This window comes from Mirounga leonina, unplaced genomic scaffold, assembly GCF_011800145.1.
Source record: "Mirounga leonina isolate KUSES-001 unplaced genomic scaffold, KU_Mleo_1.0 Mir_129, whole genome shotgun sequence".
Lineage (NCBI taxonomy): Eukaryota > Metazoa > Chordata > Mammalia > Carnivora > Phocidae > Mirounga > Mirounga leonina.
Genome location: NW_023270323.1, coordinates 76223926 through 76248034, shown reverse-complemented (window position 1 = coordinate 76248034; position 24109 = coordinate 76223926). Strand labels below are relative to the sequence as shown.

At 44.2% G+C, this 24109-nt stretch overlaps 1 protein-coding gene across 1 annotated transcript in view; it reads left to right on the top strand.

Moving 5' to 3' along the window:
* EVC2 (EvC ciliary complex subunit 2) overlaps window positions 1–4193 on the top strand; it is a 126077-nt gene extending 121884 nt beyond the window's left edge. Inside the window, exons 22-23 of the mRNA XM_035005329.1 lie at window positions 1343–1444; window positions 3334–4193. Of these exons, the coding sequence (XP_034861220.1) occupies window positions 1343–1444; window positions 3334–3604 (373 nt within the window). The 3' untranslated portion in view covers window positions 3605–4193. The remainder of the gene's footprint in view (window positions 1–1342; window positions 1445–3333) is intronic.
* The last annotated feature ends 19916 nt before the right edge of the window (window positions 4194–24109 follow it).

Here is a 24109-nt window from a genome sequence, read left to right as displayed (position 1 = left end):
CAGAGGGCTGGGTGTGGGCGTGGTCAGAAGGCTGGGTATGGGCGTGGTTGGGCCTGGTGTGGGTGTGGTTAGGGGGTTGGTTGTGGGCAGGGTCAGAGAGCTGCATGCCACAGGGTGGTTTCTCTCAGTGCACAGCCAGAGAGGGACACGCAGATATTGGAGGTGACCCTGAAGCAGGAATGTGGCCACCCACGAGGACCTTGTTTACTGGGCTGTGCCTTCAGCCAGCTCAGTTTGGGAGGCTGGTAAGCAGAGATTGCTGATGGACAAGGCAAGAGAACTCAGGGTGGCTGTCACCACGAGTGTGGAGTACGCGCGTGCCATTTCTTTGCCCTGCCTCATGGCCAACTGGACTGGATCAATTCTGGATCTCTAGGCCACCTGCCACAGTCTCCGAGGGCAAGGCAGTCACCACTCCTCTGGCCCAAGCACCTGGTGCCTGGCCACAAGCTCAGGGTCTAGGGTTTCAAGCAACAAAAGCTGCCTAATCTCAGCAAGAAACGGTGTGTGAGGGACCTGTCAAAACCCAGGGAGAGCCAGATGCCCAGGTCCTGGGACGGGCAGGACCAGGAGAGTACAAAAGATACGCTCTCTGAGGTGCTGCCCTCAGAGGACCATTTTCTCTGCCCAAGAGTTCGACTCCTGGGTGAGCGAGCTGGCTCAGCAAGGGAGAGGGTCCGTCTCCACCACCAGCCAGGCAGTGTGAACCAGCTTGGTCAGAGCAGAGAACAGACAGGACTCTGGGTTCCACACTGTCTTTTACTGAACGGACGTGAGCCCAAGGCCCTCTCCTACATGACACTGCAGTGTCCCTTCCCCTACGGGGAGAGTCACAGTCCTTCACGTAGCATTAGGGTTCCTGGGCCAGCCCACCTCCCAAGCTTCTGCTGTGCTATTTCAACTTTCTTAATATATTCATAAAACACTCCTGAGTGCCTACTGTGTCCCTGTTGTAGGCACTAGTGTACCTGGGAGAGTAAGGGGGCGTGGTGGACCCTCCATAAGTTAACACATAGATCGTGTTCCTCCACACATGCTCTGTGTCCTCCCTCTGTAGGGATGTAGGACTCACCTCAAGTGTCCCCACCTCTAGTCAGCCTTCTGCTGTCTGACTGATGTCACCCGTTACCCGGCTCTGACCCCCGGACTGGGAACCCCTTGGGGGCAGAGACTGTATCTTGACCAGAGAAGGTTCTCGATCTGTGTGCCTTGAGTGATAGACAGACCATGAAAATGAGTTCTTCCTGTCAGCCCAAGGTCATGTTGAGGGATAGAGTGCCATCGTGCTTTTCAGGAAAAGTCTATTCTAGGAAATATTAAGACCCTCCCTTCTTGCCTTCAGGAAGCACCAGGGCTGGTGGCAAGCCCTGGAAGGCCGACTGCGAGGAGAACTGATAAGCAGAGGACTGGAGAAGATGCTCTGGGCCCGAGAAAGGAAGGAGAGGTAACGTTGGGCACCTGCTCCAGTCAGCTCGGTTGCCTTGAGTGGGATGGGAGGTGAGGGGCCCAGGACCCTGGGAGAGGGTGACTGCAGCCATACCCACATTCCTTCCCGAAAGACCACAGTCTTTACTCACAGTGGACTTAGTTTAGGAGCTGAAGATGAGCCTCTTGCTGTCAGTGGGAGAATGTTCTGTTATCATTTGTTAGCACTTTACTGTATTTATTTTAGCTCATGGCAGTTTTCAAATGGGATGTCCTTAAAGGGAGAGTAAATCCGTATTGCTGTTTGGAGTTTATAGTTTACAAAGCCCTTTGCCACCTACAGCACTGAGCCTCCCACTCTTCCAGAAAGTGGGGATGGTAACACTGGAGCTCAGGGAGGTCAGAGGAAGAGGCGTCAAGCCTGCAGCTGGCAAACGGTGACCATGGGATTTGGGAGCATCTGACTAACCCCTTTCTTTCCCTAGACTTGCAGGCCAGTGATCTTTCCACTCCATCGAGCACCTTTCTCTTTTAGCTGTGGTCTCTGCACACCTGGGGGTCAGAGGAAAGTCAGGGGCAGGGTAGTTTTAGATTGCTACAGTTGACCAAGTGCGTCCAGTGTTTCCCACTGGAAAAGCTTTGGAGAAAGAGTGACGTCCCGTAGGTTCATAACAGGGTAGAAAGTGATCATATCCAGTGCGTGCTCTGGAAACAGTCGATGTCCAAGGGAAGTATGTGACCTGAGTCCTGCCTCTTCCCTAGTTTCTCAGCTACGGTAAAGGTGCTGAGGCCAAACTTCATGAATTGTCCATGTTAACAATTCCACAGCCATTGATCATAGTCTGGATGTCAGAATTTAGTCCCAAAGAAATTAGATCAGGATTTTGAGCCCAAACCAAGAAAATTAAATTCAAGCTGTATAAATGTGAAGTCCTCCATGAAGGAGCAGAAGTCAGTCCCTCCAGATTGGGATGGGGGAGCAAAGGCACTCCCAGGCTGCACTTATGTGAGTGGAGTGAGTACAGATCAGGAAGAGTACTGGTCCACTCCCCTGGCTCACTCTCCTAGCCTGTGCCCTGCCTGGAGGCTCTTAGAGCTATGGCAGGAAGACGAGAGACTGAATCACACAGAGCTGGGTTGGCATCCTTGCTCAGATTCATACCAGCTGCAAGGGCAGGAGGCAGTGAAGCCTCATCTGCCACATCTGCCCTGGAAGGGTCAGCAAGTCTGTCAGCGACGTCCAGTAGGTGACCCTCAGTGGCATGGCCATGGCATGCACTGCTTGGACACAGAGAGAACCCTGTGGCTTTTAGCTGGTATAGGGCTCTTAGAAGTAGTCCTGGCCATTACCAAGAGCATCCAGGGATTTAGGGGCTGGACCACTCATGGACAGAATTCCCGCAATCCTTTTATGGGACATCCCCAAAGATGTCATTTTTCTGTTTCAAACGCAGTTGGCCTGGCCTCTAACTCTTGCTTTGTAGTCAGATCTCATCAGCCTGCTTTGGGTATGAGGCTCACAGGCAGTGACATCCTGGTAAACGCTGAACCATCTGCTGGTAGGGAGAGAGACAGAGACAGATGCTCTGATTTGTAGCATTTCCCAATTTCCATGGTGTACCTACACTGACCAGGGCCAATTTCAAGCTAACAACATGATGACAAGAGGCTTGCAAAACTTCTGCAAAGTTAACAGTCATGAGTCAGGAAGAGTTGTCTGTAGACCCCACTTGCCACAGGCTTCAGCTCATTTCAGGGGCAATCTGATGACCACAGTGTCTTTCATTAAAGTGATACCTGATTGAGGACCTAAGGACCCAAAGTGAGTTCTCCCGGAGAAGTCCATCAGGACACTCAGAAGGGTCAGTTGCCAAAAATGTCAAATCTGATCTTCTGTTCTTTCTTTAGTATATTAAAGAAGACATGTCCCCCTCTCAGAGAGAGGGTGGTATTGCCTGGAAAAGGAAGCTGGCCGCATCTGTCCCTGGAGTCCATCGGAGAACTGGCTGCCGTGCCCATTGTAGGGGCAGAGACCATTGATTTATTAAACACAGGCGAGAAGCTCTTTATATTCAGAAATCCAAAGGAACCAGAGATCTCATTGCATATTCCGCCCAGGAGAAAGAAGAAGAACTTTCTAAATGCCAAAAAGGCCACTTGGGCCTTGGGCATGGACTAGTCCTAAGGAAAGCTCCAGGGAGTCTGAAGACAGAATTTTCTTTTTCCTCTGCCCGTGTGTGTGTGTGTGTGTGTGTGTTCATAGTGTACAACTCACAGATGTAAATCACACATGCAGAAGACCAGACACCCCCCCAACACTCACGACTTTCAAGGACTCAGTTTAATCTGGTCTTATGATTTTCCAGAGGGTCTACCCTCCTCAGCATCACGAGGGACAGCCTTGAACCCTTGCTGCCTTCAGTCTCACCTCTCTGCGCATCTGGGGGAGACCCTAGCCCTCAATTCATATCCCTGTAATGTCTGGCTGCATATGGGCTGTGTGTCCAAGTGAAGCTCTTTGTTCCTGCATTTTGTGTTTGTTACATATTCTATTTTTATCAAGGGAACTTTCAAAAATAAATGCATTTTACATAAAGCTCTTCTCGGTGGCACTCGGTTTTGCTTTATGTAGGAATCCTTTATTTTTAGTTACTTCTTGTGTTTTGGCTACACGTTGTTGTGTTCCACAGAGACTTGCCCTCTATCATTCCAGGGGCCAGAAAATGTGCCAGCCACTGGGGCATATGATCTCCAACTCAAATTAGAGTTACTTCCCCCTTTCATAAATGAGGAAATCCAAAGGCTTAAGATGAGGTGATGTGTGCAAGATCACAAAACCAGTAAGTAGCAGAATCAGGGTTCATACTATTTTTTAAAAAATTTATTTATTTATTTATTTGAGAGAGAGATTGAGAGCACAAGCGGGGGGAGCAGCAGAGGGAGAGGGAGAAGCACACTCTCTACTGAGCAGGGAGCCTGACTTGGGGCCCCAACCCAGGGTCCTGTGATCATGACCTAAGCCAAAGGCAGGAGGGTCAGTTGGTCGGTTACCGACTGAGCCACCCAGGCGCCCCCATGGTTCATACTCTTTATGGCCCCAAACCTTCTCCCTTTCTCCCAGACTCGATCAGTGGGCACATTTGCCAGCAAACAAACTGCACGCAGGTCCTTGTGTTTCACAGAGTGCTTTTATCTGCTCTGACCCTTTCCACTTTCATAGCAGTGGTTGGGCCAGTGATGTCTCCTTGGGCCTAGACTGGATCATTGCATGAGCTTTTCTAAAAGCCAGGCAAAGAATACAATTGTGGTGCACCTTTCCTAAGGGTAGGAAATGATTGAGAAGGGAATCCTGTCACCAGCAAGGGGAAGACAAGGGACCCTGATGAAGCATCTGCTGCAGGAGAGTCACTGCTGGACCCTTCCAGCTACTTTAACCCACTTCCAGTCCTCGCTAATACCCCAGCAAGGTGGGCATCACTACTCCCATTTTGCAGCCAAGGAGGCTGAGACACAGAGAGGATAAGTAATTTGCCTGCGATCACACCACCTACAAGGGAGGGATAGGGTTTTGAGACCAGATCTCCTAACTTTCAAACCCTATCTGCCATGAGACATTTTGTTTGTTGACGACCAGAAGGCCAAGTCTTCTTTATACTTTCCCACCAGCATGCATGCAGCGTGCTGAACAGGGACCTTTGCTGGGGGTCATACTTCTTCCATAATGAGCTGCCACATGGCCATGACACTACATTAATGGATAAGCATGAGCAAGCAGTTCAAGTGTAAAAAAGAAGAGTTGATGGGGCCAGCTTTCCCATCAGAAGATCCGGTGAGCAGAGAGAGGACAAAGAGCAGTGATTTTCACACATAGAGTAGTGGAGTAGAAAATGCATGATCTTTGGTGTAAGATGACTTGAGTTCATCCCACCCCATCACTTGTGAGCTGTGTGTCCCTGGGCAAGTCACCTGACCTTTCTGAGCCTCATGTTCGTCGTCACCAACAAAATGGTGATGAAAATCCCTTGTTGTGACGGTTAGATGAACTGGATCTGTAAAATGCTTGTTGGTGGTGTGGGCCTACCACGTCTGTGTCCTTCTCTTCCCCATCTGACTTTCTAATAATTTCCTGCTTCTACAGCGCTCTGCTAGAATTCTGCATGGTTGAAAGGAGATTGCACATAAGGATCTCAAAAAATAGCTCAAAATTATGGGCTGGAGGCTGATTGAAGAGGCTATTAGCAACAACAGGAGGTGCCCAAGCTGTTTAAAATACAGCATTTCAACCTAATAATAACTCCCTATGTTAATAGACAGAGAAAGACAACTATTGATTTACTTTCTCTACTACATGACAAACATGAAGACTGGGGAAAGCTTGTGCTTCTGCAGTCAGGTAGATCAGATTTGAATCCTGGCTGGACAACTTTGGAGCAAGTCACTGTACCACGCTGATCCTCAGCCTCCTCATCTGTAAAGCAGGGATCCTAATACTTACTTACCTTAGAGTTAAGGTGTCATAAAGAATGGAGATATTGGCTATTATGTCCATAGTGTCCAATAAAATATTGGTGTACAATAAATGTAGCTTGTTTTATTATATTTTTACACATTCACAAAATTGAGCTTGATGACTCATTTCATTTCCATTGACACTCTAGGTGAACACAGTGACCCTTCTAGAAGGGGCTGTTCCTACCACAATACATGGAAGCCTACTCATGAGAGAGAAGCTCCAGGGAACTTGGATTGAGAGGACTTCAGTTCAAGTTTGTGTTCTGATATTTATAAGCTTCATGAAATTGAGAAAATGGCTAAACTTCTCTGAATCCCGGCTTCCTGTGGATTCTATTTTCTATGATAAGTTCAGTCTGATTGAGTTGACTGACACAAAAATAAGTAATTGTTAAATGCAAGGGATAAAATAGATATATGAAAATCATGCTGTGGGATTTGGGATTGAGAGCCAACCTGACTGGAGAGATTTGGGAACAGCTTTATGTTTATGACCCCAAATCTTTATCTCCAGATTAGACTTCTTCTTGGACTCCAGACACTTATGTCTACAGCTTGCTGGACATCTCCTCCTGGACACCTCACAGATACCTCAACCACAGCATGTCCATCCCTGAACTCATCAGCTTCCTTGAGTGGATGGTACCAAGCCAGAAACCTATCAGTCATCCTAGACATCTTCCTGTTTCTCAGCCCCCAAATATGATGACCAAATCTTGCTGATTGTATCATTGCATTCGCCTTGACATTTATGCCCTCCTCCACCCCTTCACTCCTGCCCAGGACAGGGTATTACCACTTCTCTCCTGGTTGGTGCCAACAGCCTCCTTCCCTCCAGGCTGGCCTCAGCCTGTTTGCTCCATGGTAGCCATATCTAAGTCACTCCCTTGCTGAAAGACCTCCAAAGACTCTCCATTTCTTCTAAGACCCCTGTGCATTGTCTTCTAATTACCTTCCTAGCTATTCTATAGGGGAAACCCCTACTTTCCAAGGAGCCATTGAGTGACAATAAGATGCAAAGGATAAGGTGGATCTGGGTTTGCCTCTCAGATCTGCCATTTACTGAGTGGCCCAAGAGAAGCCACCTATCTTCTGTGAATCTCTGTTTCCTCACCTATTTTATAGAATTAATGAAATGATACCTATAATGTGCCTGGCACAGGGAACACGCAATAAATGTTAGGTATTATTATTGTTGTAGAAAGTTTATAAACAGAGGAGCGCCATTATCTGATTTGTTTTGGAAAGGTAAGGCTAAAGGCCTTGTGGAGGATGGGTCAGAGGTAGAAGCAGTTACTTAGGGTACTCATTGACCCATTCTCCAACACACAGCTACAGGGAGTGAGGAGAGCCAATCTTGTTACCACCTTGTGTGCACCCTTGCTTCTCTGGCCTTTGTTCACCAACACCAAAAGCAGTAACAACCACAATAGTAACCGTTACTGTTAAGTTTGCCTTTATTTGGGTAGTGTGCTCAGGGGAGGGGTTTCCTCCCCCAGTCCCAGGAAATGAACCCTCACTGGCTCCCCACAGACTGTGAATTCGACAGTCTCTGAATTCTGACTGGGATGTTGGTACCATTATATTTAATGTGTTTGTTGATACAATTGTGACTGTGTTTCAGTCTACTAAGTTGCTATTTTGTTTTTCATTCTTTGATACTTTTCCTCCATTACTGCCTTGTTTTGCCCTGAGTCTCTTATGATTCAGTTTTATCTTCTTTTTTTTTTTTTTTTAAGATCTTATTTATTTATTCATGAGAGACAGAGAGAGAGAGAGAGAGGTAGAGGGAGAAGCAGACTTCCCGTGGAGCAGGGAGCCCGATGCGGGGCTCGATCCCAGGACCCTGGGATCATGACCTGAGCCGAAGGCAGACGTTTAACCGTCTGAGCCACCCAGGCGCCCTTCAGTTTTATCTTCTTATGATACCTCTCCTTTTAGAGGTTGCCCTAGTGTCTACAATATACATCTTTTACTGATCATTTTCCACCTTCAAATAGTACTATGTGCCTTCACATATAAGAATCTTACACGGTATACTTCCAATTCCCTTTTCCATCCTTTCTGATGTTTGCCACATTTTGCTTCTATTTGTGTTAAACTCCCACATACACTGATATTATTTCTTTTTAGAAGCAGTTATCTTTTAAAGAGATTTAAAATGAGAAAACTGTATTTTATGTGCATGCAAATATTTACAACTTCTGGTGCTTTTTAAAAAAATGTAGATCCATATTTCCATCTTGTCTCATTTTTCTTCTACATAATGTCTGTAATATTTCTTCTAGTGCAAATTTGCTGGTGATTAATTTTCTCATCCTTTATGTCAAAAGTCTCTTTATTGCCTTCATTTTTGAAAGATATTTTTACTGAGTATAAAATTCCAGGTTTGCAGCATTTTACATTTTCTCACTCACTACTTTTTAAAGATTTTATTTATTTATTTGAGAGAGAGAATGAGATAGAGAGAGCATGAGAGGGGGGAGGGTCAGAGGGAGAAGCAGACCCCCCGCCGAGCAGGGAGCCCGATGCGGGACTTGATCCCGGGACTCCAGGATCATGACCTGAGCCGAAGGCAGTCGCTTAACCAGCTGAGCCACCCAGGCGCCCTCTCACTACTTTAAAGATGTCACTCTGTCTTCAGGCTTGCTTTGTTTCTGACAAAATGTGTGCTGTATTGGTTTAATGTTCCTCTCCATATATCAGTATTTTTTTCCTCTACTTGTTTAAAAATTTTTTATAATAAGAGCAGCCTCTTTTTTTTTTTTTTTAACTCAGAGTTTTGCAGCAATTCTACTATGGTTGCCTTTGTGTGGTTTTCTGCTTGGGGTTTGCTGGACTTGGGGGGATTTGTATAGTTTTCATCAAATATTATAAAAGTTTTGGTCTTTGTATCTTCAAATAATTTTTTTGTTCTACCTCCTTCTCTTCTTTGGCAACTCTGATGACACATGTTAATCTGCCTGATGTTGTCCCAGAGGTCACAGAGGCTCTGTTCATTTTTTCACTCAAGGATATCAACATTATTTTCAATCATCATGTCTCCCTAAGCTCCCCTTGGGCTATGACAGTTCCTCAGATTTTCCTTATTTTTGATGACCTTGGCAGTTTTGTGGAGCACTGGTCTGATATTTTGTAGAGTTTTTCTCTGTTGGAATTTTTCTGATGTTCTTCTCATGATTGACTGGGGTTATGGGTTTTTGAGAGGAAGCCTACAGAGGGAAAATACCATTTCATCACATCATATCAAGGAGAGATACCATCAGCTTGACCTAACACTGTTAGTGTTACCCTTGATCAACTGGATGAGGTTGTGTTTGTCAGGATTCTCCACTATAGAGTTACTGTTCTGCCCTCTTCCATACTGTACCCTTTGGAAGAAAGTCACTATGCACAGACCACACTTAAGGAGTGGACAGTTGTGCTCTTGGAAGATGGGGTGTTTATATAAATTATTTGGAATTCTTGTGCATGGCAGATTTGTCTTTTCTCTCCCATTTATTTTTTTCTTTGAATATGTATTAATATCAATATGGATCATGATATTTATTTTATACCTTGGGCTATAATCCACTGCTACTTTATTTTGTTGTTCAAATTGTCCCAGCTGTGGCCACTGGGAACTATTTCAATGGATTTTTGGGTCCCTTTGATGTACCCTCATCATTGTGGGTTTGTTTGTTTTAGAACAAATTCATCCTTTTCTGGCACTACAAGATTCTCCTGGCTTATCTTGTAAACTGCTTGGCCCAGTCTTAGAATTAGCCATTTCTCTAAGGAGCCCTAGTTTCTTTTATTGGTATGAGAAATTACTTGTCCCTGGAGAACTGATTACAGATGATTTTTTTCTTTTCTTTTCTTTTTTTTCTTTGTGCTTTTTGGTAGCTTCCAAATTTGTTAAAATGAATCTCTATTGCCTCTGTAGTCAGAAAGAGTACAAAATGATATCTAAAATCAGAGAGTTGGGATAAAGAAAATAATTTCCATAATCTGCCTTCTTATCATACTGGTTTAGGAGTATCTAAGACCCACTTCACATAACAATCATAAATCATAAAATTAACTCTTTTTTGCCAATGCTTGCACTGTGAACTGAATAGGGAGATTTGAGTGATCTGCAGACAATCATGGTTTCAGAGATTGAGTTCTGCTGCATGTAACAGAAAAACCCAGATATTAGTGATGTAAATAAAATAGGAGTTCAATTTTCTCTCGTGTGACATGCAATCTGAAGTGGGCAGTCCAGGCTGGGACAGGAGCTCCACGTCACTAATGCCACTCTTCTGCTCAGCCATGCTGGGTACATGGCTTCCACCCCCAAGGTTATATCTCATGGTCCCCATGGCTGCCACAACTCAAAGCTTCACATCTTCATTCCAGACTGAGAGAAAGAGAAAGTAGATGAGCAAAATATACCAGGAACTTTTTCAGAAGCCCCACTTGGTGACGTCTGCTTACAAATCATTAGCCAGAACCAAGTCACATGACCACCTCAGCTGCAAGGGATGATGGGAAATGTGAATTTTAACAGGCATCCCCCAAATTGAGATTCTCTAGTAAAATAGAAGGGGAGAAAGGGTTTGGGTGGGCAACTCAAAATGTCTGCCAAATGTGGCCAGCAAGAAACCAGGAATGGTCCAGCCTTTTATCTCATAGGCCCTTCTGTGTGCATTTCTTCCACATAGATTCTCATTTACCTCACAGAACTCTTGGGACTCAGAGGTGGATATTACTATTCCCACTTACCTATGAAGAAACTGGAGTTCGGATAAATCAAGTAGCTCCCTCAGGGTCACCCCACTTAGCAAATTCCAGAGCTGGGTTTCTAACTCTTGTCTTCTTGACTTCTTCCCACTGCACCATCCTGACTTCACTGGTCTGCAGTTGGCATCATTGTTCATTTATTGTTTCAGCCACTGACGTGTGCTGTTGTGTCCTGGCTCATAGAGATATTTAGTGTGGGTCCAATGGATGAGTGAATGAGGGGTGCTTATTCTAGTGGAGAGCAGACATTGATCAGGGCCATACAGGGCCGTCTCCAGGGCATTGTGAAGGGCCCCTTCTTTCTGGAGGCCACTAGGGAATGGTCACCAAGAATATACATAGCATCTGAGCCTGGAAGACTGGGAAAGTGAGGGCAATGCAAGCAGAAGGAAGGGTGCAGCCCAGGCATGAAAGGTTTTTAGTGCAGGTGGGAAGATGGGGTGAGGATCTTCCTGAGCAGAAGGACCCAGGGTGGTAGGGCTGGTCTGGATGCTCCAGAGGCCCTGTGTCCTGTGGGTTGAGCACATTGAGGAAATGATCTGCCAGCAGAGCTGGGCCTTGGGTATCTGTTGGTGCCCAGTTGGCTTCCACCACGTGTTTACAGCCCCTCGCACACATCTGCTCTGCCGTGTTCTCATACATTCTGTTTCTGGAGTTTACACAGGGAACACCCAATGTGATGCATGGGAAACACTGGTGGTTTGCACTGCGGTTCCTTCATTTTTCAGAGCGTGTGAGTTTACGCGTCCCTGCTGGTGAGCTGTGGGGGTTGATGGTCCATGGGCTCACCTGGGTTCCCAGCTTCTGTGACACCTTGGCTGTATGTGCCCTGAAGCTTAAAACCATGGGCCACATTTCCCTTAAAACTACACCTCTAGAAGCCAAGACAAGAGGTGTGTGTAGAGGGAGTGGCCTTGGAGAATGGAGTTTTTTCCAGAGACGGTTCTGTGAAAGCAATATTCCTTCTATAGTGGGTCCAACAGTGGACAGGTTACACACATGGCCAGGTCACAAAAGCATCATTTTCTCCTTTTCTATAACAACTTAATTTCCATTTTTAGCCAACATTCTGTCCACTGCAGAAAGCTTAATCCATTCATGGCCAGGTAAGCCCCATCAAATTTAGTGATTTCTTAGTCAACTTTAGTTTAAGCTCAGGTGATTTCAGGGTTTCTCTCTCCCTTTATCCCACAACTAGCATTCTGGTTTCGTGGAGCCGGAGGTTCTGGCCCATAGTTCTCCTTGGCACCTTCACGTGTGCAACCAGCCTGCCTGAGGTTTGGTTATCAGTCTCCATCCACCTCAGCTGGTGGCCTGGGCTGTCATCTGTGGTTGTGACATCAAAGGCTCTAGGGCCCTCCCCCAGCTAGGGCCTGCACCCCTGTCTGCTCTCCTTGTGCCATGCAGGGTGGGGGTGGATTCTGTGACACTGCCCTCAGGCCCTCTGCCGGGACCCCACTGTGCCAACCACCCCCCCGGCACCATGAGGACAGTGCACTTTCCCCTGGGCTGCTGTTCTTCTGAGCCCCAGAAAGGAAGACATGCAAATCTCCTCTCAGATGCTCCACTAACTGGCGTTCTTAACATTCCCCCCTGCCCCTCTCACACCCTGGGGCTCAGGCTCTTCTTGCAAGAGGGGACACAATGTGGAATTCCTTCTGGAAGATACTGTCTTGTCATCCTGCCCTCTCCTCCTCTTCCTTCTTCCCCCACAGCCTCACTTCCTGTTAGGTTAGAAATCTGGGTTTTCTTCATAATATATTTTTGCCAACTCTATTGTTTGTGGTCCAGTCTTTACACTTAGAACCCTTTTGACCTCTCCAAGTTTGCCTCTTGCAGTTACGACTTTTGGATTTAAAACTGTGTCTTCTAAGCATGGACAGACATTTCTCCAAGGAAGATATCCAGATGGCCAATAGATACATGAAAAGATGCTCGACATCAGGGAAATGCAAATCAAAACTACAAAAAGATACCACCTCACACCTGTCAGAACGGCTAAAATCTAAAACACAAGAAATGAGTGTTGGTGAGGATATGGATAAAAAGGAAACCTCGTGCACTATTGGGGATGCAAAGTGGTGCAGCCACTCTGGAAAACAGTATGGAGGTTCCTCAAAAAGTGAAAAATAGAACTACCCTACAATCCAGGAATCATACTACTGGGTGTTTATCCCAAAGAATACAGAAACACTAATTCAAAGGGATACATTCACCCTAATGCTTATAGCAACATTATCTACAGTAGCCAAGATATGGAAGCTGCCCAAGTGTTCATCAACAGATGAATGGATAAAGAAGATGTGGTACACACACACACACACACACACACAAAGGAATATTACTCAGCCATCAAAAGAATGGAATCTTGCCATTTGCCACAACATGGATGGAACTAGAGGGTATTATGCTAAGCAAAATAAGTCAGTCAGAGAAAGACAAATACCATACGGTTTCACTCTTATGTAGAATTTAAGAAACAGAACAAATGGGCACAGGGAAAAAAAGAAAGAGAGAGTGAGAGAGGCAAACCAAGAAACAGACTCTTAACACTAGAGAACAAATTGATGGTTACCAGAGGGGTGGGGGCTGGGGGCTGGGTGAAATAGGTGATGGGGACTAAGGAGAGCTCTTGTCATGATGAGCACCAGGTGTTGTATGCAAGTGTTGAATCACTATATTGTACACTTGAAGCTATTATTACACTGTATGTTAACTATACTAGAATTGAAAGAAAAATGTAAGAATATATCTTCTGTGGTTTTTAAGAGATGATTTTGGAAGTCCGTTGCTTCTGTTTTAACTCTGATCTTTGCTGGGTCATTCAGAGATGACGACCATGTGTGTTGAATGTTGCTGCCTGTTTGGGTAATGGGTACAAGGAAATGGGGATGCGGTGGGGAGATCTTGATTAGCCCAGAATGTTCTTTGGTCCACATCCAGGTATCTGTCTCTGGTGGAGACCCCAGGGATGTTTGCTAAGGGGGCAGATGTCTGCAAAAGGAGAACGATCCTAGATGATCTCAGACTGAGAATTTCAATCATCAGAAGCTCTGTCCCCGTGATTTTAAGTTGGTAAAATAAGGAGTTCAGCCTTGCCTACCTCACGTATGCAGTGTGTGTGTGGGAGGAAGAGTTTACACGCAGGGCAGGGAAAACCGTGAGCTGCTGGTACAGCTAATGTTGGCAGTGGGCCCAGGGTTGCCGGGGAAGGTCCTGGGGGCCCCTTGTTTCCCTGTGAGCAGCTGTGCGTAAGCTGTCCCCACCACCCAGCCTCGGCCCTCCACCAAGAAGGAGGACTATGAAGAGCCAATCCTGAAGACCTACTGTGTTGCCTGGGACTACTCTAGCACTTCATGTTAATCATCCATTTACATTTCACCTCAACTCTGCAAGGTGCATACTAACATCAACCCCATTTACAGATGGGAAACTGAGGTCCCATAGTTGAATAACATAGGCAGATTCAGAAGCTTGTAGGTGATGGAGTCAGGATTAGCACCCAGGCAGTTTACTCTGATCCTGCATCCTCAGCAGGTTGCAAGGATGAGTGGTGCCTCCAGAGGGCTAAGTGTGTCGGCTCTTTTAGGAGGTGCCCATAAAAGCTGTGGGCACTGGAAAATGAGGTCTCCTTATAGGAAGCTGAGATGCCCTTCTTGGGTATAAGTACTGGGGACTTCCTGGGGACTTTCTTATTGCATATCCAGGTTGGATCCACTCAGAAGCTGATATGTCATGGGAATCGGTCAGCATTAGGTGAACTGGCTTGACACAAGCTGCTGTCAATGTCACTTCTTCCAAGATTTCAGTCCTCATCTACAAAATGAACACAGGCATCTCTACTGTCAAGCGTGTGTGTGTCGGTTACTTGCGACAACAGAACAGAAGATGGCTAGATGGGTGGCAGGTGTGCCATGACAATGTCTGCACATTGGTGGTGGCTCAGAGCTCCAGGAAGGAAAGAAAAGAAGTCATATGTATGAAGCACCTCCCAGAGGGAGTGGGGTTCTCTCAGGTGATCCCATGACATTCATGACCTTGTAAGATGAACATCTGACTCCATCAAGGCTGGTCCTAGCCTTTCCCAATTCCTTGAAAAGTCACAGTGTCGGTTCTGCTTCAGGGTCTTTACCTGATGGGTCCTGCTTCCTGGGACATTTCCCTTCTCTGCAGCATGCTCTCATGCACCCGCACATACATGCCATCGTTGGTCTTCTGTTGGCTAACGTCTTTAGATCCCACTTAAATGTCCCTTCTGAGAAACACTGTCTGATGTCCAGACCTAGCCTGGTTCCCTCTTTATGCTCCCATGGTCCTACATGTCTTATATAAAATATACATCACCCTGGTGATTTGTACAAATCAGCATGCCTGGCTGGACAGATTTGGGGAAGGTGACTTTGTCTTATCCACAACCGTGTCCCGAGCAGCTCACACACAGCCAGACACATAATAACTGCTTGGTTCACACTTGGTGGATGAGTCAGTGAATTTTTAGCATCTCTATTTGCACACAGGAGGGGAACAAGGTTCAGAGACGCACAGGGACCCGCTCAGGGTCACCCAGCTGGCGAGAGGCATTGGCTGGCCTGCAACTCTGAGCTTACCATCCCAACATCAACAGGTGCTAAAAAGGCTTGCTTCAGAGCACTGTGGGAGGGCCAAGAGACTGGGAAGAAAGGACGTGGAAATCGTTCCTGCATTCCGAACACGTACAAAGGGAAAAGAAAATACACGCTTGAACAGGAGCTTGTTTTCAACCCTTCCAGATCATCTTATTCCCACACTCGCTCACTGCAGGTGTCTGCTCAACCGTCACCTTCCAGAGACCTGCCTGAGCCCTTCCTTTGAAACAACAACTCACGCTGAGCTTCTCCCTTCCCACGCCTGCTTGTTTTTCTCCCTGTGCTCACTATGTCTGACACATTCCCTGCGTACCTGATGGGCCATTTGTGGCCGCACCGTGGAGCTGCCCTGTCCCGCTGGGGGATGGGGACTCTGGTAGGCTTCTTCACAGCCACATCTATCCCCCATGGCCAGAATGGTGCTGACACCTACAAGGCACTCAGTAAAAAGTTGTGGAGTCAATGCAAAGTGAACCAAATGCATAAATTAAAAAACTTGCATCATCCTCCTATGCTGCTTCCTGTCTTAAAAATCTATTCTCACTGAGCAATCTTATTACGGCCGTTAGACTGGAGCTCGAGTGTCTGGAAAGGTCACAGTCAGCTGGAATAGCTAAAATTAAAATTTTAAAGTTCATTAGCATGGATGAGTGTGCAGTGAGGGGGACGCTCCGACACTGAGGGCGGGGTGTAAACTGAAAGAGCTTCTCTGAAAAGCCTGACTCCTCACAATCTTGTCAAGGGTACGTGTTGTCCAACATTCAGAATTTTGTCAGTCTGATAGGTGAAAAATTGCCTACGAAGGTAGTTAAAAAAGCTGTATTGGGGTATAACTGGCATATGATAAATTGCACATACTTAAAGTGTATAATTTGATGCACTTTGACATATGGATACTGTTATACCATCATCAAAATCAAGGTAATGGACATATGCATCCCCCAGAAAAGTTTCCCTGTATCCCTCTGCAACCCTCTCTCTAGAGGCACCCCACCCCACTCCTAGGCCACCACTGACCTGTCCTATGATTATAGATTAGTTTGCATTTTAAGGCATTTTATATAAATGAAGCCAAGCAAATATACTCTTTTTTGTTTGACTCCTTTCACTCTGCATAGTTATTTGGAGTCTCATCCATGCTGTTGCGCAGATCAGCAGTTCATTCTATCTGTTGCAGAGTAGAGCTCAGGTGCATAGACATACCCCAACTCACTTGGTCATAATCTGCTGATGGACATATGAGCTGTTCCAGGTTTGGGCTATTGCAAAATAAAGCTTCTCTTCGTGGTCATGTATAAATCCTTGTGTGGGGGCACCCGGGTGGCTCAGTCGATTAAGCGTCTGCCTTCAGCTCAGGTCATGATCCCAGGGTCCTGGGATCGAGCCCCGCATCAGGCTTCTTGCTCCATGGGGAGCCTGCTTCTCCCTCTCCCACTCCCGCTGCTTGTGTTCCCTCTCTTGCTGTGTTTCTCTCTATCAAATAAATAAATAAAATCTTTAAAAAAAATCCTTGTGTGGACATATGCTTTCATCTCTCTTGGTTGTAGTTAGGATTTCATATGTTTGTTTGCCAACCATATGTCTTCTTTGGTGAAGCATCTGTAAAACCTTTTCCCCATTTTTCTGTTGGGTTGTTTGTTTTATTAGTTTTGAGTTCTGAGAGTTTGTTATGGATTCTGGATACACATCCTTTATCAAATATATGATTTGCAAATATTTTTTTCTCATTCTGCAGCTTGTCTTTTCATTATTTTTTAAAGATTTATTTGTTTTATTATTTTGAAAGAGAGAGTTGGGGGGGAGGGGCAGAGCCAGAGGAAGAGAGAGAATCTCAAGCAGACTCCCCACTGAGTGTGGAGCCCGCCCTGGGGCTCAATTGCATGACCCTGAGATCGTGACCTGAGTTGAAATCAAGAGTCAGATGCTTCACTGACTGAGGCACCCAGGCGCCTTGTCTTTTCATTCTTTTAACGGTGACTTTTTGAAGAGCAGAGTTATTAATGTTGATGACATCAAATTCGTCAGCCTTTTGTTTCATAGATACATACCTTTCATAGATATCTATGAAATCTTTGCTCAACTCAACATCACGAAGGGTTTTTCCTGTGTTTCCTTCTACAAGTGTGTGTGTGTGTGTGTGTAGTTTTATAGCTTTGCATTTACATCTCTGATCCATTTTGAGTGGGGGCTTTTGGTATATAGTGCAAGCTATGAATCATATTTCTCTCTCTCTCTCTCTTTTGTTTTGCAAGAACATGTCCAATTGTTACAGCCTTATTTTTTTGAAAAGGCTATTCTTCCTCCACTGAATTGGTTTTGTATCTTTGTCAGAAATCAGTTGTGCACATATGAATCAGTCTATTTCTGTCATCTCTATTCTGTTCCATCGATCCATTTGTTTATTTGGATACCAATAGCAGTTTCTTTTTTCTTTTTTTTTTAAAGATTTTATTTTTTTATTTGAGAGAGAGAATGAGAGAGAGAGCACATGAGAGGGGGGAGGGTCAGAGGGAGAAGCAGACTCCCCGCTGAGCAGGGAGCCCGATGCGGGACTCGATCCCAGGACTCCAGGATCATGACCTGAGCCGAAGGCAGTCGCTTAACCAACTGAGCCACCCAGGCGCCCCCAATAGCAGTTTCTTAATTGCTATAGTTTTACTGCCTTATATGAGGCAGTGTTGGATATGTAAATTTGTTGTTCTTTTACAAGGTTGCTTTGGCTAGAAGAGGTTCTTTGCATTTCCATACAAATTTCAGAATTACTCGTCAATTTCTACTCAAAAGCCTGCTGTGATTTTGGTTCAGATTATGTTGAATCCATAGATCAGTTTAGGGAAAGTTTGCATGTTAACAAGACTGAGTCTCCTGACCCATGGATGCAGTGTAGCTCTCCGCTTACTCCAGTCTTTTGAAATGTCTCTCAGCAGTGATTTGTAGTCTTAGGTGTACTTTTATCAGATTTACCCACAGGTAGTAAATATTTGCAATACTATTGTAAATCATACTGCTTTTTAAAATTTCAATTTTTGTTTTCTTTTCACTGATAGCATATAGAAATTCAATTGATTTTTGTTTGTTTACTTGTATCCTGCAAGTTTGCTAAACTCACTCATTAGTTTTAGTGGCTTTTCTGTAGATTACATCAGTTCTATTTAGACAATCATGGAGTCTTTGAATGAAGACAGTTTTACATCTTTTCCAACCAGGGTACATTTCATTTTTTTCTTGGCCTTATTGCACTGGCTAGAGCCCTCAGTACAATGTTTAATAGAAGTGGTTAGAGCAGATAGAACTGGTTTCTTCCTGATTCAGTCTTTTGCCGTGAAGTATGATGTTAGCTATAAGTTTTTCATGGATGTTCTTTATCACGTGGAAGAATCTCTTTCAATTCCTACTTTGCTAATAGTTTCAATCAGAAATCGATGTTCGATTTTGTCAGATGGTTTATTTTCATCTATCAAGATGATCACATGGCTTTTCTTTTTCATCCTGTTATAGGATGAATCACATTGATTATTTTTAAATATTAAACCAACTTTGAATTGTTAGTATAAACCTAACTTGGTCATGATATGCTATTCTTTTTAAATATGTTATTGGTTTCCATTTGCAAAAATTTTGCTGGGAGCTTTTGCATCTAAGTTCATAACGAATATTGGTTTGTACTTTTCTTGTAATGCCTTTCTGGCTTTGGAATCAAGGTATTGATGGCCTCATAAAATTAGTTGGAAAGTCTATTCTCACTTTACTTTCATGGAAAAGTCTGGGGAGAGTTGCATTTATTTCTTCCATAAATATTTGCTAGAATTCACCAGTGAATTTTGGTGTCTGGGGTTTTTATTATTGGCAGGTTCTTTATATAGAATATATCAGGTTATCTGGGGGTTTTGGAATAATCTTTGGTGGTTTGTGTCTTCTAAGGGATATTTTCATATCATCTCAGCTCATAAAGCTGTTCCTAATATTTCCTTATTTTCTTTTTCTTTTTTTTTTTTTTTTAAAGATTTTATTTATTTATTTGAGACAGAGAGAATGAGAGACAGAGAGCATGAGAGGGAGGAGGGTCAGAGGGAGAAGCAGACTCCCTGCCGAGCAGGGAGCCCGATGCGGGACTCGATCCCGGGACTCCAGGATCGTGACCTGAGCGGAAGGCAGTCGCTGAACCAACTGAGCCACCCAGGCGCCCTTTTCTTTTTATTTCATGTAGACTCTGTAGTGATGTCACTGCTTCATTCCTGGTCTAGATAATCTGCCTTCTCTTCTTTTATTTTTTCCTAATCAGCCTGGCTAAAGGCTTGTCAATTTTATTGGTATTTTCAAAGAAACAGCTTTTAGTTATGGATTTTCACTACTCTTTCTTGTTTCATTGATCCTTGATCTTATTTTCATAATTTCCTTTATTTAAAAAAAAATTAAGTTTTTGTTTAAATTCTAGCTAGTTAACATACAGTGTGGTATTAGTTTCAGGTGTATAATATAGTGATTTAACACTTCCATACAACATCTGGTGTTCATTCACTGACAAGTACACTCCTTAATCCCCATCACCTGTTTCCCCCATCCCCCCACTCCCCTCCCCTCTGTAACCATCAGCTTGTTCTCTGTAATTAAGAGTCTATTTCTTGGTTTGCCTTTCTCTCTCCTTTTTTTTTTTTTCCTTTATTTGCCCTCCTTCAGATTTAATTTGCTCTTCTTTTTTCTAGTTTCTTAAGGGAAATTTAAAGTGGAGATCTTTTCTCTTTTCTGATACAGGAAGTTAGTGCTGTGAATTCCCCCCTAATAAAGTGTTAGCCATAGCCAACAAATTTTGAGAGTGTCAGTTCTGGGTGGAGTCCACTTGATTTCTTATCATCATTTAACATAACATTTTCTGCTTCTTTACATACCTGGTATTACTGAATTGAATGACAATCATTTTAGTTTTTTTGTTTAGATATTTTGTATTCCTATAAATAAATAACCCTTAAGCCTTGTTCTAAGATGAGTTAAGCACTTGGAAATATTTTAATCCTTTTGAGTCTGGTTTTTAAGATCTATTAGGTGGGACCAGAACAGTGTTTAGTTTATGGCTAATTATTCCCCACTATTGGGAGATGATGTAAGTACCCTACAGGCTGACCCCTGAATTATAAGGTTTTCAAGTTTGGCTGGCAGGAAACAGCACTATTCCCAGCCCCCTGTGAGCACTGAATGCTAATCCGTCCAATGTCTTTGGGTGGTTCTTTCCCCAGCTTCAAGTGGCTTTCTCACACCTGCTGACAGCACTGTAATGAGTAGTTGAGGGTGACCCTTTTCAGGTCTCTGGAATTCTCCCTCCCTTGTACTCCTCCCAGAATCTTTGGACACCTTGAACTGTCTGGACTCTGAGCTCTGTCTCAACTCACGGAGCCCTCAGGCCCCACCTGGGTTCCCTGCTCTGCAGCAGTGCCTAGAATGTCTCGCAAGGCAGAAAGTGAGGGCAGTTTTGAGCTTACGTCATTTATCTCCCATCTGTCATGGTCACTGTCCTTTGCTGCCTGATGTTCAGTATCCCGAAAGCTATTGTTTGTACCTTTTGTTTATTAAAAATTTTTTTTCCAGTGGAAGGGTTAATCTGATCCTTGTTACTATATCTTTTTTGTAATCTTTGGACTAAAGTAGTTTTAATTTACCTTTCTCATATCAGCAAGGTTATGCATTAGAATCATATAATTATGATTCTTTTTCTGTAAATTATCTATTCATTTCTTGGCTCACTTTTCTCTAGGGTCTTTCTTCCTCCTATGATTTTGGTAAACTCAATAGAGATTTATATATTAAGGATAATAACTCTTGTTATGATTATGAATTTAAATTCCAAATATTTTCCAAGTATAATATTTGTCATTTTAATTTTTATGGGTTTTGTCATGCAAATGTTTTTGATTTTTACGTAAAAATATTTCCCTTATTGCTTCTAAATTATTAACTGTATTTCTTTTTTAAAATTTAATTTAATTTTATTATGTTATGTCACCACACAATACATCATTAGTTTTTGATGTAGTGATCTATGACTCATTGTTTTCATATAACACCCAGTGCTCCATGCAGTACGTGCCCTCCTTAATACCCATCACCAGTCTAACCCATCCCCCCACCACCCTCCCCTCTAAAACCCTCAGTTTTTTTCTCCAGGTCCATAGTCTGTCATGGTTCGTCTCCCCCCTCCTATTCCCCCCCTTCATTTTTCCCTTCCTTCTCCTAATGTCATTAACTGTATTTCTTAAGAAAACGATTTTTATGTAAAAATATTTTACCTTATTGCTTCTAAATTATTAGATGTATTTCTTAAAAAACAAACAACATAAATAAGCACATTAGGTGAAAATCAAGCAATACAGATAAACTTCTTAAGCATCCCTTGAGTGAGGGATGCTAAGGTTCTGGTATAATAATTAGACTCCCAGTACCCAGATTTTTTTTAGAGAATGGTATCTTTGAAATATATTGGTATTGAATATCTACATGTATCTACGTTTGAAATCAGCTGCTAAAGTTGGGTATGGTGAAGGTTAATGTCTGCGTATTGAATTCAGTTAATTCTTCCTCTCAAAGCTCTGGTTATAGAGAAATAGTCCTTGGGAATAAACCCCAAGCACAGGACCCCAAGCAGAAAGACTCCCATTCAGAAATGGGCAACGAGTGGGAACAGGGAAGCACGACTAGGGGAAAGAGGAGCCACCATTTGAACACCTGCTATGTGGCAGCCCCTGTGGACGACAGTTGTATAAGAGAAAAGCTGCAGCGACTATCGTCCTGTTTGTGGCTGCCTCGTCTTTGGAATACCCTTCTTAAATCTGGACACTCTCCCTCCTCATCAGACCTGCATCCTTGAAGTAGAGGTCAGTAACTCACTTTCCCAGCTCCCCCTGCAATTCAGGACAGGTGTGTGAGTCCGGCTTCACGGAGGCGAACCTCTGATTGGGAAGAGAGGAATGATTGGATGAGACACGCGCCTGGGAAATCCGCTTGCGCGCGAGAATTACAGCAGACGCTGCTCTCGGGGCCCGGGGGGCAGCACTGGGTTTCTGGGCTCCAGCCTCCCAGTCTGCCCTGGGAACCAAGATGTCTGGGTTCAGTGGAAGTGGCAGCAGGGAGAACTTCACTGGAGGTGACCAGCAGGGGTCATTTAGCCTGGGACATTTAGCCACCAAGCCTGATCCTCAGGCCCTTTGTGGGGGTTCGTCTGGGAGGTCTTTAAATTGGTGCTGGGGAATCTCTGGCCATTGCCTATTATTTCAGGCTTGTCAGTAAGGAGACACATTTGAAGCTTGCAGCTTTGTCACAGCTGACCAAAAAAAAAAAAAAAAAAAAAAGAGAGAGAGAGAGAGAAATTTCTCCTTGTTTTCCTTAGAGAGTAGGGATGGCAGAAAGTACAACCATTGTGTTGCAGCCACCAGCCATTCCCTTTGTTCGTTGAAATAGGAATCTAGCATTTTCTATGTGTCAGATGCTGTGCTAGGCGACACATTTTCTATGTGTCAGACACATGTGCTAGGCTGATCATTATGAGATGCAAGAGGAAAACCAGGTTATCAAAACTCTGTGACCAGCGAAGATATCAAAACAACAAAAGCCTCCATCACTCAGTGTGACCTGGTCTGGAAGATAATTGTGTGCAGTCTGCACAGGGTGAGATATTTGAAATTACACAAAGCCCAGACATGTTAATTTGATAAATGAGCTGGAAGTTATTCCCTCCAACACCCAACAAGATTACAGGAAATTTGTTAGCACCGAATGGCAATACTTTACAGAAGAAAAGTCTCTGAAAGTGCTATCCCAGAGCCCTTCAGCTCCATTGCTATGAGTTAGGTTCTCTTGGGAAAGACTTTAAAGTTTAATGGTCAATGCAAACCCCCAGTCTCTCACCTTTATGTGGCACCTCACAATTTTTAAAGCACATATGTTCATCCATTTCTTCAGCCAGTAGTTAATGGAGCATCTACTGGATGCCAGACACTGCTCTAGAATCAGTGAGCAGCAGTCAACACTAACAAATTCCTCCCTCTATGGAGGTAACACTCTCATATCATTCTCTCACAGCATGGCCAAACAGCTCTCTTAAATAAGTACCATTTTCCATACGGAAAATTGGGGTTCAGGTCATACGGCCTGTAAGCCCTTCCCCAGGTTTTTCTCTACAGAGCAAGACTGGTCTTTTATATATTTTATTTTTTAAAAAGATTTATTTACTTGAGAGAGAGAGAGTGGGGGTAGGGGCAGAGGGAGAGAATGTTCAAGCAGACTCCGAGTGCTGAGTGCAGAGCCTGATGCACAGGATTCGATCCCATGACCCATAAGCTCATGACCTGAGCCGAAACCAAGAGCTGGACACTCAACAAACGAGCCACCGGAGGCGCCCCAAGACTGATCTTTTAAGAACTGTTTAAAATCCTCCAGCAGTTCCTCATCCCTCTTTTTTTTTTTTTAATTCAAATTAGTTAACATAGTGTATTATTAGTTTCAGGGGTAGAATTTAGTGATTCATCAGTTGCATGTCACACCCAGTGCTCATTTCATCAATTGCCCTCCTTAATGCCCATCACCCAGTTACCCCATTCCCCCACTCCCCTCCAGCAACCCTCAGTTTGTTCCCTAGAGTTAAGAGTCTCTTATGGTTTGTCTCCCTCTCAGATTTTGTCTTCTTTTATTTTCCATCCTTTCTCCTATGATCCTCTGGGTTTTTCTTGAATTCCACATATGAGTGAAATCATATGGTATTTGTCTTTCGCTGACTGATTTATTCGCTCAGCATAATA